The 15,175-nt window shown below is 42.9% G+C and overlaps 1 protein-coding gene across 1 annotated transcript; it reads right to left on the reverse strand.

Moving 5' to 3' along the window:
- Positions 1-2,806: 2,806 nt before the first annotated feature.
- On the reverse strand, positions 2,807-13,743 carry LOC118777082 (TNF receptor-associated factor 2-like). Its single transcript, XM_036527804.1, has 12 exons — positions 13,117-13,743; positions 12,300-12,510; positions 11,399-11,477; positions 10,601-10,699; positions 9,879-10,040; positions 9,296-9,370; positions 8,956-9,030; positions 7,512-7,865; positions 6,667-6,834; positions 5,701-5,878; positions 4,644-4,792; positions 2,807-4,095 (listed from the first exon to the last, which is right to left on the reverse strand). Exons 2-12 carry the CDS (start codon positions 12,485-12,487, stop codon positions 3,877-3,879), a joined length of 1,746 nt encoding a protein of 581 aa, XP_036383697.1. The 5' UTR covers positions 12,488-12,510; positions 13,117-13,743; the 3' UTR covers positions 2,807-3,876.
- Between the last annotated feature and the right edge of the window lie 1,432 nt (positions 13,744-15,175).

Consider the following 15,175-nt stretch of genomic DNA (forward strand, 5'->3'; position numbering starts at 1 on the left):
CCATTAGATAAGATACTGCTTATTACATTCAGACGTAAAGTTTTTAAAGTACTGCAATGTTAGAAATTATACATTCAGACAAAATAAGTAACAAAACAGAGCACAGTAAATCGAAAACTAAGTCACTGAAAGCTATCAGAGTAAAATATAAGTTTGGCAAAACAGAACCAACCTCTATCCTCTCTTCTCCCACAGTCACAGTTTAGAAGATAACTTGTTTAATTACATAAAGAAACAGAACTTTTCAACAGGGAACAGTTCTACACGTGTACCTGAATATTGCGGTTGGGAATGACAGGTTTCAAAAAGTGCATGTTATTGTAAATAATTAGTGTCATTAGTTTTTTTTGTGCGCAATACTTAGTCCTGCCAAGTTGTGCTACCATTCAGGAAATGAAAAAGCTGCATGCGTTCACTTCCAAACTGTAGAGCAGCTGAACATCTCTTGACCACTGAAAGCTGGTTCTCAGAAACAAAAAGAGAAACGCAGTCAACTCAGTAGCAATGAGCCATTTCAGAATCTAATTGAGGTATGGGGGTGGTAGTTTGGGAACTGGCAGAGCAGGTTTCATAAGTCCTGAACTTCTTGAGAACTATTTTTTGAAATCTTAAGTGTCATGTAAGAAACACCATCAAGAAACAAAAGTGCAACCTAAAGTGCAGCCATGCAACCTAAAAGTAGGATTTTATCACAAATTAATGCCCATTTCTTCAAATTGCAGATTTAAGCTCTCAATTCAACCCAATCAATCTCTTCAATACAAACGTTTCCCAACCTAAAGATAAGCAATTGCAAACACAGGAATACAGGTAGGAGCAACCGGCTATTACAGGTTGCTAAACCTTGAGCAAACCTTCTTTACCCACATTCAAAGCATTCAGTCTTAAACATGGAAAATGTTTGCTTTGAAAGTCTGCTTGTATCCCACAGCTAAATAAACATCTGTAGTGTAGAAAATATGAACAAAGAACACCTTCATAAAGAGACAATTTTCTGATACTAACACAATCACAAACATTATAATCACAAACTGATTTAAGCAGTGTAATTAATAAGGGAACATTCAGCTGACAGTCTGTGTTTCATGTCATGTTAATCAGGAAAGAAAAAGCTTATTAAAAGGTAAACAAGCCTGGATCTTGCATTGCAACTCTTAACAAAAGACATTTATACTTTTTTCATAGATTAGATTTTTAAAAAATCAGATAAGATAATGTTCACAAGGCAATCGTCGTATTCCTGTTACATACATCATAAAACGCAGACTGGAGCATGCAATACAAACAGCTAGTCCTTTTAAAAAAGTGCTTAGACTAGCTGGCAAATAGATTTGAGCCACAAAGACACGGAACTGCTACTCTCACTAACACATAGGAAATTTAAGTACATTTGCAAGTGCTAATAGCTAACGCTACTGATCAACAACATGCTATTACATGCAAATGTACTCAGGACTAGGAAATTCTTCCCTTGGGTTCACTTCACAGAGTGACAGAGAGGCATTCAGCCTTATCCAGCTACAGCACTTTGGACTTAACACTGAGCTCTAAATTTAAGCAGGTATTTTTATTTTTCAATGTTCTGCCACTAACTTTTAAAAGTGATTTTGTTATTCGACCAAAAGCACCTGCTTAACTTTTTCTCTCCAAGTTAATCATAAAGTGCCATGGCGGTCAGGTTAAAGGCCTCCCTTCATCTTCCACAGTATTTACAAAAAAAAAAAAACACACAACTTACAAGACACAGGTCATTTTGGCTGTCATTCAGGGCAACAGAATGAGCAGAAAGAAGGCCGTTTTCAACAGAGTAAAGCAGCCAAAATCCTCGCAGATTTGGCCATTCCTTCTGAGTAGGTGAGCAGTACAATGAACGCTTTGAGAAAAAACAATGAAAAAAAGAGAAATAAGCGAGAGAAAAGCGACACCGCCCACATGTCCTGCTCTCTCAGAAGGCCGCCATTCTGAGGGGAATCCGCTGCCCGAGCCCAATAAACCCAGGCCTGTTTTTAAACCAACAGATAATAGTACCAATATCAATAATTAATAGAATCTATCATAACTGAATAGACATAGGATTAATAATTATCAAATACAGTATTATACTGACAGCGTACGGCAATTGTGAAGTGTATATTACACATATGCATCTGCTTACGTTGAATCAAATAAGCAATACAGCACAATCGCCTTACAGTCACCCTCACATCAGTCCGCTTATAGGCTTCCATGTTATCAAAGGAAATGGAAATAAAATATTTTTTAGCTTTGCTAATAATCTGCTTTTTTTTCTCAGAAGCGAAACTTCTCGTGCACAGAGAGGTTTCGGTATCTGTCACGGCTGGTTTGAAAACGGGCTGGGTTTAAGCCAGTCATTCCCATAAAGCAGACACACTGGCCAGCAGGCAGAGAAAGTGCATTGAGGAAAAAAAATCCAAAATCTTCCTTTACATTCACAGTACCAGAATAATAAGCAGTATACAGTTTAATAATTGTATTAACTTAGTTTTACATCAAAATATAAAAAAAATTCGTAGGCCTAATCCTTTAATTGCCAATCCTCCTGAGCCTTTAATAAACCTTCTCTACCTGAAAGCAGTACTGCCGTAACTAAATCAAAGACCAATTCTGAACTGCAAAAGTTACACCACGAACAGTAAATGCTCCTAAAGGGACTTAATCTTTGAGAGGAAACTGCGTTTCGACGACGCGCCTTTTCAACATTTCACTGAAAAACAACGATGATCTGTCGCTAACTTGAGTGTATCTTCCACAGATCCAACATGCAGACTAATATCGCAAGGGGGGGCAGGGGGTGGGTGGGGGGGGGACCTACACGCCCAGAAACGAACAGACACCGCACGCACGAAAACACAGCTCTGGAGAATCCAAATACTGCACTTTGATCCATGGAATTCAAGCAATGTCCACCACTACAAACAATTACCAAAAAATAAAAACACAGGATTTGAGATGGGAGGTGCGCGCAGCCGGAAGGGAACGCAACGAGCCTTCCGAGTTTGCACACCCTCCGATGAACCCCAGGCCTCGCAAAAACAGCGGGTTAATCGCAAAAAAAGGGGAAATCAATGAGCATCATCATATTACAACTCCACGTCTGTCTATGCAAAGTCACTCAAAGTAAAGTTGGCACGCACAAATGACTAAGCGGAGAATGCAGGCGTATGTACAGGGGCCTGAGGCCTGAAAAACATTCAATGGCTCATGTAGCGTCGATTAAGGGTTGTTCCCATTACAATGGAGGCCAATACAGCTGCGGAAGGCAACAGCACACCGAGCTACGTTACAAGCACAGTCTGCCCCAATGACAGAGAGAAGAGGACATTTCCAACTGCGAAAACAGCGCTTTACAAGTCCCGAGAGAAGCTGTGCATGTCTGAATCTAGTGGCCTTGCCACTGAGCCTTCACACGAGGGAGAGAGGAAAGCTACCAGCTTTCACTAGAAGAGGCCAGGAATACTGAACATTACCAAACTGCGCAAATCAAAGCACATTGATACAGCCTGTACCTGTTCCATTGCTATATGCCAAAGTATACTCTGTTTCAGCAGTATAAGTCTCAGGTTAATACACAGCAACCAGCACAGCATCTTTTTTTGTTGTTTTTTTTTTTGTTTTTTTTAACAGCACTATATTGCCACCTGCTGGACACCTGAAGCAAAAGCAGCCACAGAAGCGTCATTACACACAGGGGCATGACGCATGGCACAAGCAGGGCGCAGTGAGGGGCCTTTCAGCGCACGCGTTTCGGCACCTCACAGACCTCCCGAGCGAAGCAACCCGAGCTGGCGGGGGGGACCGCGGGATCCCCCGTGGCACAGGGGGGGCGGGGGGGGTTAGCAAGCGGAGGCACTGCAGCTACAGGCCCGTCAGGTCGACGATGGCTTTGATGAAGATGGTGTCGTCGCGGATGTAGGAGTTCTTGGAGTCGAGCTTGGAGAGCGGGCAGAAGAGTGGGCAGCCGCTGGCGATGTTCATCTCGCTGACCGGCCGCTGGAAGGACGAGGACGTCACGTCGGGCCGGAAGGCGTCGATCACGTGCTCGCGGTTGTTCTGGTCCAGCAGCATCAGCGTCACCTGACCGTGAGAAGCAGAGGAGGGGGAAGCAGCGGCTTTAGGGCCTGCACAAACTCAGACGCATGGACTTCACAAACAAACATCCTGGTCTGTATTTCTCATTGTTCATAACAGAACAACGTTGTCTTGTTTCCAGGTAGAGAGCTGTGAAATAATCACAGACATTGTGGTTCTTTTTTAAATTTGCTTTTAATTTATTTGTGAAGTTAAATTTACACATTTATTCCAACTAAGACAAATGCTATAAAAATTCTGTACTTCTTGGTAACTCCCTTCCTTCACCGCGTAACAGCACATTTGTAACTCCTTGAACACGTCTAAGCATGTTTGTAACCTCTCTCATTGTCTTGTTTCTAGGTAAAGAGCTGTGAAAAAATCACAGAAATCCTTCAATGCTTTCTTTTTTTATTGAGCTTTTTTATTTTGTTTATTCTTTGTTACGTTAAATTTGCATCTTTATTGCAAGGAAGACTAATGCTATGAAACTTCTGCACTTGTTTGCAGCTTCTCTCCTTGGGCCCCTCCTGGCAACCTGTCCCGGGACTCACCTTCTGATTGAAGGGCCACTTGAGCAACGCATCACTATGTCCCCGCATCACCACGAAGAAGAGGGACAGGTGACTGCCACGCCCCGTCCCGTCTCCGTTCAGGTAGATGCGCAGACACATCTTGTAGCCGTATTTACTGGTGTAGAACGCTGTGGGGAAAAGAGGATGGAAAGTGTCTTTTTTATAGAGAAGAGTGTGAATAAGATGCTCTGCATATCTAAGGAGCAATCACCCTGATCGCATATAGTGACTGTGTGCAGCAGGCTAACAGGAGAACTAGAACCCTGCTCCACAATAAGATTAAAATCAATTTAGGCTTATTTTTAATTTCCGTCACTAACAATATAAATTCATTTAGTTCACATTTATGTATCATACACTATTAAAGGTTTTTGTTTTAATATTCACCAGTGTTTTTCAGTGTTTGTTCTTTTTGTACAGGTCTTTCACAGTTAACATGTGCAGTGACCTCATGAGCTTGGAAAGTTTTACAACATTGTGATGCAGGCACAGTTGCTGATTTTAAGCTAAATCCTTAGCCTTGCTTTAGCCACTGCTACTGAACCCATCAGAGCGGCAAAATTTTGACCCCTTAGAGGCACATGGCTGACATGTATATCTTTGCACTATGTCATTTGCACAGAACTTTGTGACAATCTCGACTGTCTAGAAATGCACTACAACAAATAAAATTTTATGGACTGACTGATTGGAAAATTTTCGACGCTGTGATGCAAACCAATGTAGCAGAAACTTTTCTGAACTGACTCGCGATTGGGGAATGTGGAATTTGCTTTCAGAAGCATGATCTAGATTGAAAGGTGTTGTTTTCGTGGTCAGCGCCCCCCTGTGAGAAAGCGTGAGCAGGCACCTCTGCTTAGAGCAGCACCACTCAATGCATGATGATCAAGCTACATGTCCAACAAGGGTAAACACAAAATTATATTTCCAAAACAGAATTATTCGCCAGCTTGAAGAACGTAATTTTCTGAGAAGGAAAACAACACTGATCTATTGAAATGCCCTGCAGGCAGGTGAGCCGGGCGCTAGGTGTTACCTGGAGAGAACATGGCCGGAGCGCGCCCGGCAATGGCGTCCTGTCTTTTCTTGGTGAAGTCGGAGATCCTCCAGATGAAGACCCCGTCGAAGGTGGCAGCGGACATCTCTCGCATCCTCCCCTCCATCTCCGCGATGGTCAGGTCCTTCAGGCCCACCGTCCTCTCCAGCTGCCGCACCTGAGGCAGGTACAACAGCAGGTACACGCTTAGGACAAACCTGAGGCAGGAACACGCTTAGGACAAATCTGAGGCAGGTACACCAGCAGGTACACGCTTAGGACAAACCTGAGGCAGGTACACCAGCAGGTACACGCTTAGGACAAACCTGAGGCAAGTACACACTGAGGACAAATCTAAGGCAGGTACACGAGCAAGTACACACTTAGGACAAATCTGAGACAGGTACACGAGCAGGTACACACTTAGGACAAACCTGAGGCAGGTACACAAGCAAGTACATGCTTACCACAAACCTGAGGCAGGTACACAAGCAGGTTCATGCTTACCACAAACCTGAGGCAGGTACACAAGCAGGTTCATGCTTACCACAAACCTGAGGCAGGTACACACTGAGGACAAACTTGAGGCAGGTACACACTTAGGATACACCTGAGACAGGTATACGAGCAGGTACCCACTTAGGACAAACCTGAAGAAAATATGCATATACCCTTGGGATAAACCTGAAGCAGGTATACATAGTTGCTTAGGACTAACCTGAAAGAAGCACTTACACAGACACTTGTATGATATACCAGAAGCAAGCAAACACACCCGTTTGGGATAAACCTAAAATGCACAGTGCAAAGTTTAAAGCATGCACACACACTTAGAACAGACATAAAGCACACAGACATGGTCAGCACTATTCATAAAGCTCGCACACACGCTTAGCACAGAGAGTAAAGTACACACGCAAGCTTAGCACAGAGCTTAAAGCAGGTGTGCACATCACGGATCAGCACCTTGTTGCTGAGGCTCTCGATCTTGTCCTGGTCCAGTCGGTGCTGCCGGTTGCTGGCGTCCAGCGTGGTGGCAGAGCGCTCCACCTCGCGGTTCAGCACGCACACAATGTTCTCGAAGGTGCCCACCTTCAGCTCCAAGTCCTGGCAGCGGCGGCTCAGCTCTGCCACCTAGAGGGAAGAGGCAAAAATGCACAAGATGTGCGAATTTCACACCCTAAACTGCCAAGGCACAGAGAAACGGCAGCCCCATCAATCTTTAACCAAGCATACCACGGCAGGAATGGAATTTTACTGTAGGAAAGAATGAATTTCAGAATCACAAGAACTGCGATTACACCGAGTCGAGTGATTCCGGTGAATCTTTTACTTTTTCCCTTAAAGGAACAGGAATCACGAGGGATGAATCTGGGACCGGATGCTGAGGCTCAAACTAATGAGAATCAAACTGAGCTCTCTACACTGGTGGGCTACAGCCATCTGTCACCATTTAGAAAAAAATATATAGATTTTACACTATTGACTGTGATCTTTATTGCAATGAGGCGGTATTTACACCCTCAAATGTGCGAGCTGGCTAGAGTTCCTGGTATTCCAAAGCTGATGCCCTGCCAATGTTACCAGTCAAACGCAGCCGTCCTACAGAACAGCACAAAGGATTTCTTTCAGTTCTGCACAAGAGGACACGGCTTTCAACAACATATATGTGAAATGTGTCAGAACACATTTCCGGGTTCTTCTTGTCCCCACCACATATCAGCTCAGGTCTCAATCATTATTTTAATGGGCACCTTAAATGTGTGACTGAATTTAAAACGTAAAATAAGCAGGCAATCGCTCTGACCAACCTTGGTCTTCTCGCTGTGAAGCTGCAGCTCCAGGGCCGCGCCCACCGCGCTGGGCAGCACAGGGGTGAAGGAGGTGGGCAGAGGGACGGGGATGGGGACGGGGACAGGGGCGGGGCCAGGGGCGGGGCCGGAGGCTCCCTGCGCGGGAGGCGTCTGCATGCTCAGCTGCCCCAGCTTCACCTCCAGCTCGCGCACAGACTGGTGCAGCTCATGCACCTTGTGGCTGGCCAGCTCCAGGCTCTGAGGCTGCAGGGCCTCCAAGTTCACCTTGAGGCCCATGATGTAGTGCAGCAGCAGGTTCAGGTGCTCGTAGGAGCAGGCACGCTCGTGGTCATGGATCTTCTCCTTCTCCACCTCCGGGGGGGGGAAGGGGGGGGTGGGGGGGGGGGGGCGGGATGACACCAGGGTGAAGAGAAACAACCAGAAAAAAAAAAAAGATTAGCAAGATGTAAAAGGAAGGAATGATTCCACACCCATGTGTACCTTTCACAATCTCCAGGGAGTACAACAAATATTTTATTTTACCAAGGGTGTAGCGAAATACCATGAAATGATATATGGTGATACAAAAATGTAACAATATGAATCATTCAGCTGAAAAATGGTTGATGACATTAGCTGCTGTGTGTTCTCTCTAATTATGCTACTAATTTCTACAGATAACATCCAAAATGCGCTCTCTTCTATTTTAATTACACTGTCTCAACAGCAGAGGGCGCAGTAAACAAGTAAATTTGTTCAGTCTTGTTTAGCCATACCTCATGGCTTGCACTGGAGAGCAGTCTGAATGTGGACATCTGCTATTAAAAGCTGAGCTTTGTCATTTATTTTAGAAGGCTTCATAAGATGAGATTCCATAATTTACATTAAAAAAAAACATTTTGTTTACAATTCTCATAAATTGTTTTAAAAAATTTTTAAATTTAAAAAATACTTCAGGAATGAACAAGCAATCTTGTTCAGTCATAAACTGTTTCCTTTCAAATTTTATCCAAAATATGATGACAGTGTCGAACCATGACCTGAGTGTATCAAAACGTGCCTATTAACTGAAGAATACAAAATAAGATTGTGTGCTTTATTTGCATTTGATAGGAATGTGGAGATGCTAAAACACCGGTACATAAAGACAGATAATTTGCTTAAAAAATCAGAACTAATTCCACAATTCATTAATTCACAGTCTCCAGTGTATACAAAAAAAAGCTTCACTTGACCGCTTGTCTACATGCACATGCTCAGTCTGTGTGCCTGTTAACTATGGTTTAAATCTTTCTTCACCCTCATGGTGGCAGTAATGAGTAAAGGTTTGGGGAAAGGGGCTTCTGACAAATGGGTTGCAGGTTCATATCCTGACTGAGACAACGCTGATTCACCCAGCACCACAGGGGTTGAAGTTATGATACCCTGACAAACAGTATGATGATAAGAAAAGTCTACTTACCGACATATCACAGCCAACCACATGGAATCTGCATGGAGCCCTAAATTTACTACAGAACTTAATATGGTCTACATACTGCAAGGGAAAAAAGAGAGAAATCACCGTCTGAGCAGAAACGCCTGTCAGGCACACCTTCCAGCAAAACCCTTTGCACCTTTTAATGCTTCATTTAATTAATTCAGGAAGCCATCCATCAGTGCCTCTATACTTTGCCTCTATACTTTTTATGCAAATTTAATTTTTTGTGTTCCAAGGCAGCACTTCCAAAAGCTTTATTTTTGTTAAGCATGTAAGTAATCTGAATTTACTGAATAAATAATCTGAACAAATCTGTCCTCACCTTCTCTCTGGGAATTTTTTTCTTTGCACAGCCCTCACAAATCATGGGGTACTTAGGACAGATTTCATCATGAGCCTACAAAAAAGGCACTGCGTTAGTGTGGCGTACCCCAGCCAAAACTGGACAACCATCTTTATGCAATGTCTGAAGCAGTCACAGACTTCTGAGCATTCTGTATATCTGAACCAATAAGTACATGTATTAACAGAAAAGCAAACTGAAGAATGTTTAACAAACTGTTGTCTTATTGCCAATGGAATATAGCTCCACTAATATAACATGAAATGATTTTTCATGATGGGAATCCTATTTCAATATTTCTTGAAAAACTATATTCAAGGATCACTGACATGTGGTAAACATTTTAAACACTGAAAAATTGCCTATTTTAAATATAAAATATATATATATTATATATATTTTATATTTAAATATAAAATATATATAAAAAAATATAAAATATATAAATATATATATATATATGGAATCTTTAAAATGTACAGCTACAGGACAGGTTAAACACTGGTGTTCTACATTTTTATCACCATGACACAACATTCCCCTGCAGTGAACTGTGACTTACCTTTATGTTCTTAAAATGAAATGGTTCTTTGCAGTACTTGCAGTTGAGGGTTCTTTCGGGACATTCTCGCTCGTTGTGACGCTCCTGGTCGTTAAATCTTACCAGCTCTTTGCATGAGGGACAGGGGATGATCATGAACTCGCACTTTCCTTCGTGGTTCAGCTGCAGGAGACAAAGCAACAATCGATTCAAGTCCTTTCTGGACCTGACAACAGGTCTAAGGTCAGTCCATACACCCCAAGCCTGACCCCAGCCGATTAGTGTAAAGTTTTTATTCTGATCTAGGATCAGGTGATAAGTGTTTAAAGTGCATACATCAGAATAAACAGGAAGCAGAACATTTACAGATATGTGTCCTGTCTCTCCAAAATGCCTGGCATACTTGAGTTTAAGGGAACTTTCTTTGAGTGGATTACTATCAGTGGTTCACCAAATATTTTTCTTTTGACTCACAGACTTGTCTCTAAATATCTACTTGGAATTTGGGTTCAGTTTTCATTAGAGGTTAGCAGGGCATTTTAAAGGATAATATGGCACACTTAATGAGTCTGAACAGCGGAAGTACCAGCACTTAGAATGGCCAACCAAGGACTTTCCTTGCACTTAATTATATGCTAGGACCACCCGTACAACTGCACATCACATCTGAAACAAAGGTTTTTATAGTGAAAGATGAGAGAGGAACGATGCAGGGGCTTCCAGCGGGAGCAGACGTGCCCTACCTCGTACTCTTTAACAGTGCCTTTCCAGGTGCACCCTTCGTTGGGACAGATGGCAGCCAGAGCCTCCACCTCTCTGCGCGCCGCATTGTCAGGGAACGCCTGGAAAACACAGCGCGTGAGGAGCCCGCCTCTCCCGGGACTCTCACTCAGATCAGCTGCATTCCCCATGGCTTTTTACCAATGTCGGGACCACAGTGAATTTAAGGAGGTATGTCTGATTTACAGTGCTGAAACAGTGAAACTCCTGTAAAGTTGGGCTGTGCTGAAGATCGTGTGTTTTTGCAGGGACACACACTTGCAGATGCTCTTGCCAGCAAATACCAGTCACCAATGACTTTTGCTACTGTACCAGCCAGACAGCTTGTAATTTATTACTGTGCTTTATTAACAGTGCCAGTGTACTGACATTGGTAGAGAGTTTTGATTGTATGCGCATCGTTTAATCATAAAGATCAGAACTCAACACCAAGAAATGAATTCATTTCTACCACTCTGGGCCTCCTTGTCATTAGGCCAATGAAGAGACACAGACCATCAACGCGGATTCAGTTTTCCAGCTGCTACCAGCATGTTTGTGTGTGTGTGTGTGTGTGTGTGTGTGTATTTGAACAATTTACATAATACATTCCTTTCTGTTGTGCTTGTGTCATATGTTACTTTGTACCTTTACCACTTATTGGACAAGCCTATACACTGTCAAAGTATGGTCCAGTATGGCTCAAGTCATCTTAAACTTTTTCATGTAACAAGACAGTACCAAACAGACCATAATGTGCATCTGCAAAAATAACTACTTACACAGCCTTGTTTTAGAATAGATGTTGGCTCTTCAAATATGTCTTCCTTTATACAAGCAGCGCATTTCTGTGGGCCAGAACTAAGGGAGAGAGCATTAGGACTTTGTTATTGCAGAATCAACATCAATATGTAACTTCACATCAGTGAATCAGTGAATCAGTCTGTCTGTCCAGAGACAGAGTAAAAACAGTGGCAGTGAATCTAATCGAACAGTTTAGACTGGTATGAGTAACCAAAACAGATTACTCATACCAGTCTTGGAGACATGTCTTAACATGCCACACACAATTGCGAAATCATCCAGTGTCACCACTTCGGGCGACCTTTCATCTCCTCTTAATTCTAAAACTTGTTTAACCCACACGGAGTTGGCCGTGAACGACATATTTTTTTTTCATAATCGTCTAAAAACAAGTTCTATGAAATTCGTCAGGTTAAATAAGAAAATTTCGCATCACATTCAACCGACAACAAGAAGCTATTGGGCTTTAAGGATCCAATTGTACATACAGAAGCAACGTTCATGTTGAAATTTATTGACACTACGTGAATATTTGCGGCGTTTGTTTTTTTTGTTTTTTTGACATGATGAATGCAACGTAAATGCTGTTTGGGTAGACCACCCTACCCCCTACAAACGAAACCCTACATCAGCCTATCCACACATTTCACACACCGCTGAATCTGAGCGGCACCTACGCACCATTGACCCCTGAGAGCAAGCCGACAGACAGCTGTCAGCGGGTCAACACGTTTCTCGTTTCATTCACAGCCCAGTTAGCTGAATGACCCATTCACTTCCATCCTACATCACTGTAACAACGCAAATAGCAAGAATGTCCGCTTTTAGTTACTGTTAGGAACTTTCTTACTACATGAATTTCATAAGCTTGTTATTTACCTGACAGTTTTGTTAAAACAATATGAACAAAAACGGTGACCGCACTGAGCCTGAAAGGGTCTCCTCAAAATCTTCTGACAGCAGTTACACAGGTGCTTATCCTCAAGCTTATTGGCCAAAATTTTCTTCGGGAATCCGGGTTTGTTGCCTTCCAGTGACGATGGCGGCGACGGGTCCTGGGATGCCATTGTTCTTGGAACTCAATCGTGATCTGCGGGGAGCGACAGTAAATGTTCGGACGCAGGCGGCCGAATGCAGCTGACATCCATTCACCCGTGCTTTTGTTAAATGACAATTACTCACCCAGTTTACGCAACCAAAACATGAGGTCACAAGCGAACTGGTAAAGCCGTGAAGCATAATTTCACCATTAAAAAAACACCACCTAGCTGGTAGATCGGCCACCGTTTGGATAGCGTTGCGATCACAAGCCGGCCAGACATTGTTTCTCTTTTCAGCTTTCCAAGCAAGCAGAACAAACTGGCTTATTAATTAGTAATGGGCGACAAAATTAGCTTGTTAGCTAGCCAATGCTAGCTAACCAAAACACAGACTCGGCTGGGCAGCTTGCTTTCTGTATAGACTTTCTTCCCTTTCACTGAATTGTGGCAGCCAGACAGATGGTAACTTAGCTGACCAGCTTTCACTTTCTCATTTATATCCACGGCATCTTCTGACAGCTGAACCTTAAAACTAAGCTGGACTCAGTCAACCAGCTGATGCGACCTCTTATGTTGTGAATAAACCAGCCACGCCCCTTAACACTAACATGTGAGGTTATTGAAAATAAATGTCATTTCGATAACATGAAACTCACCCGGGCTGGAACGGCTTCATCTGTGCAGAAATAAATTAAGATGGATCTGTCCCTTTCGTCGGCTCCTAGTTTCGTTTCATACTCGCTGAATAACGGTAACGATACTGATACGCACCCGACGCCGGACTCCAGCTGATAACAAAACAGATATTAGCTTGCTCGCTAACTGGCTATACAGTGATGGCTAATTATCAACACCCCGCGCTTTTCTATCCATATTACAGGAATTCGGTGTATAGATACATTCACTAAAAAACAGCGGGCAGCTAACCAAAAAAAAAATTAAATTAAATAAAACGTTCTAGCCTCCTTGTAGTAGACAAAGACGGTTATTCCACAAGACAGCTGGCTGCCTAGTTCACGCTGGGATCGTATGTCTAACGTTTTTGGTCACTGGGGCAAACGGCTATTGCGAAACGAAAACGGAAAGTTCCGTTCTTGCGTGAATCGTAGATTTAGGGTATGAGCCATCAGAGGAAGAGGAGACAAGGAAGAATGTCCAGCTGGATTCAGCCGTCGGCCTGCTGCCTAAACCCCGCCTTTCGTCATGAATATTCCGCTCCGTCGGTTGTAGGCTGCGATTCACGGCGGTGCCGCTCAGGACAATTCTTCCCAACACCAGGAGATTACAGCGTCTCACTGGATGTACGTTACAGGCAGAGAGAGAATAGCACCGATAAGTTTTTTTTCCCCAAGACAGATCGAAGACCGTTAGAAATCAGACACGCGTTATCACAATACTTAGCAGATGTCCTTAAAGGGTATTTAAATCATAGTCCTTCTTGATGTATGGAGGGAATTTAGGGAAGGAAATATGTTCCAGGTAACAACACCGGCATCGCCCCCGCTTGCAGTTTAAACCTCCAACCTTTTTGGTACTTGTCTAGTGCTAGAAACATTACGCAACAGAGTGCAACCGGTATCCTCAAGATGAACGCAATAGTAGACGAGGAGACAAGTAGGCTAGCAGATTCATCCAGTAATCATATGATCTCTGCTGACACCGTTTCGACACTAATAGGACAGCATATATTTATGTGATTTATTATAAGGCGTGGATATCAAATAATCAAATATGTGACATATGCATAGATTTGCTTAAAAATTACTTTTCAGTCTCCCCCAAGCAGATCAATCATTTGTTTTATGGAAGATCGAAATGATACTTCATGTTCAAAACACGGTTTAACACACGCTGATGTGATAAAATATCCGTTGTATAAAAAGTTGTATGTTTTCTGACACATTTATACGTGTACTCAGTTGCCAGATTCTCCTCTCCAGAGCTCCTACAAACGTGCATTTAAGAAGGCCATACGAATAACTGCACACAGAAAACATCATCGGATTTGGAAAAAGAGACACAGTATGAAACGAAGTGCTGCAGCAACCAGTGTCATAACTGGAACAGACTGAATACAGTACCACAATAAAACGTTTATAACATACGTAAAGGGTTAGTGTACAACTCTGATTTGATAACGCGGTTGATAATTTGTTGGCCGTTGGAGGTGTAACGGAGCGATCAGGGTAAAACAGATTATGTCAACACATGCAAGGGTGTGGAAAGCATGTGAGATTGATCTTATGACATATGGCGTAAAGGTCATGTCTTAACGTCTTGATTGGCTCTGCCGCAGCCATGACGGGGAAAAAGAAAGAAAAGGATGGTTCTATTCATAAAAAGTAACAGTCAGTATATATGCTACTGGCCATATTCAACTGCATGTAATCATTTTATCTTTGATAAAACTTGTGATGAGATATCCTTAAATATCGTGTAGGTCAGTTTCTGAATGCTTAGTTTTATGCAAATAAAACAGTCGTTTGTAAGTAAAGATTTTTTTTCTTGGAATGTCACATGCATGTTAGAGTCACTGCAGTACACTCTGAAAACCCCCACACACACTCACTCGCGCACGCGCGCGCGCACACACACACACACACACGCACACACGCTAGGAATGGTAAGATTCACCGATTCGCATCGGTGCACCGGCATAAAAATTCACGATGCGATTGCCCCGATTAAAAAAGTGTGCGCCGGATACAGTTTGGG

Source organism: Megalops cyprinoides, chromosome 4 (genome assembly GCF_013368585.1).
Source record: "Megalops cyprinoides isolate fMegCyp1 chromosome 4, fMegCyp1.pri, whole genome shotgun sequence".
Classification (NCBI taxonomy): Eukaryota; Metazoa; Chordata; class Actinopteri; order Elopiformes; family Megalopidae; genus Megalops; species Megalops cyprinoides.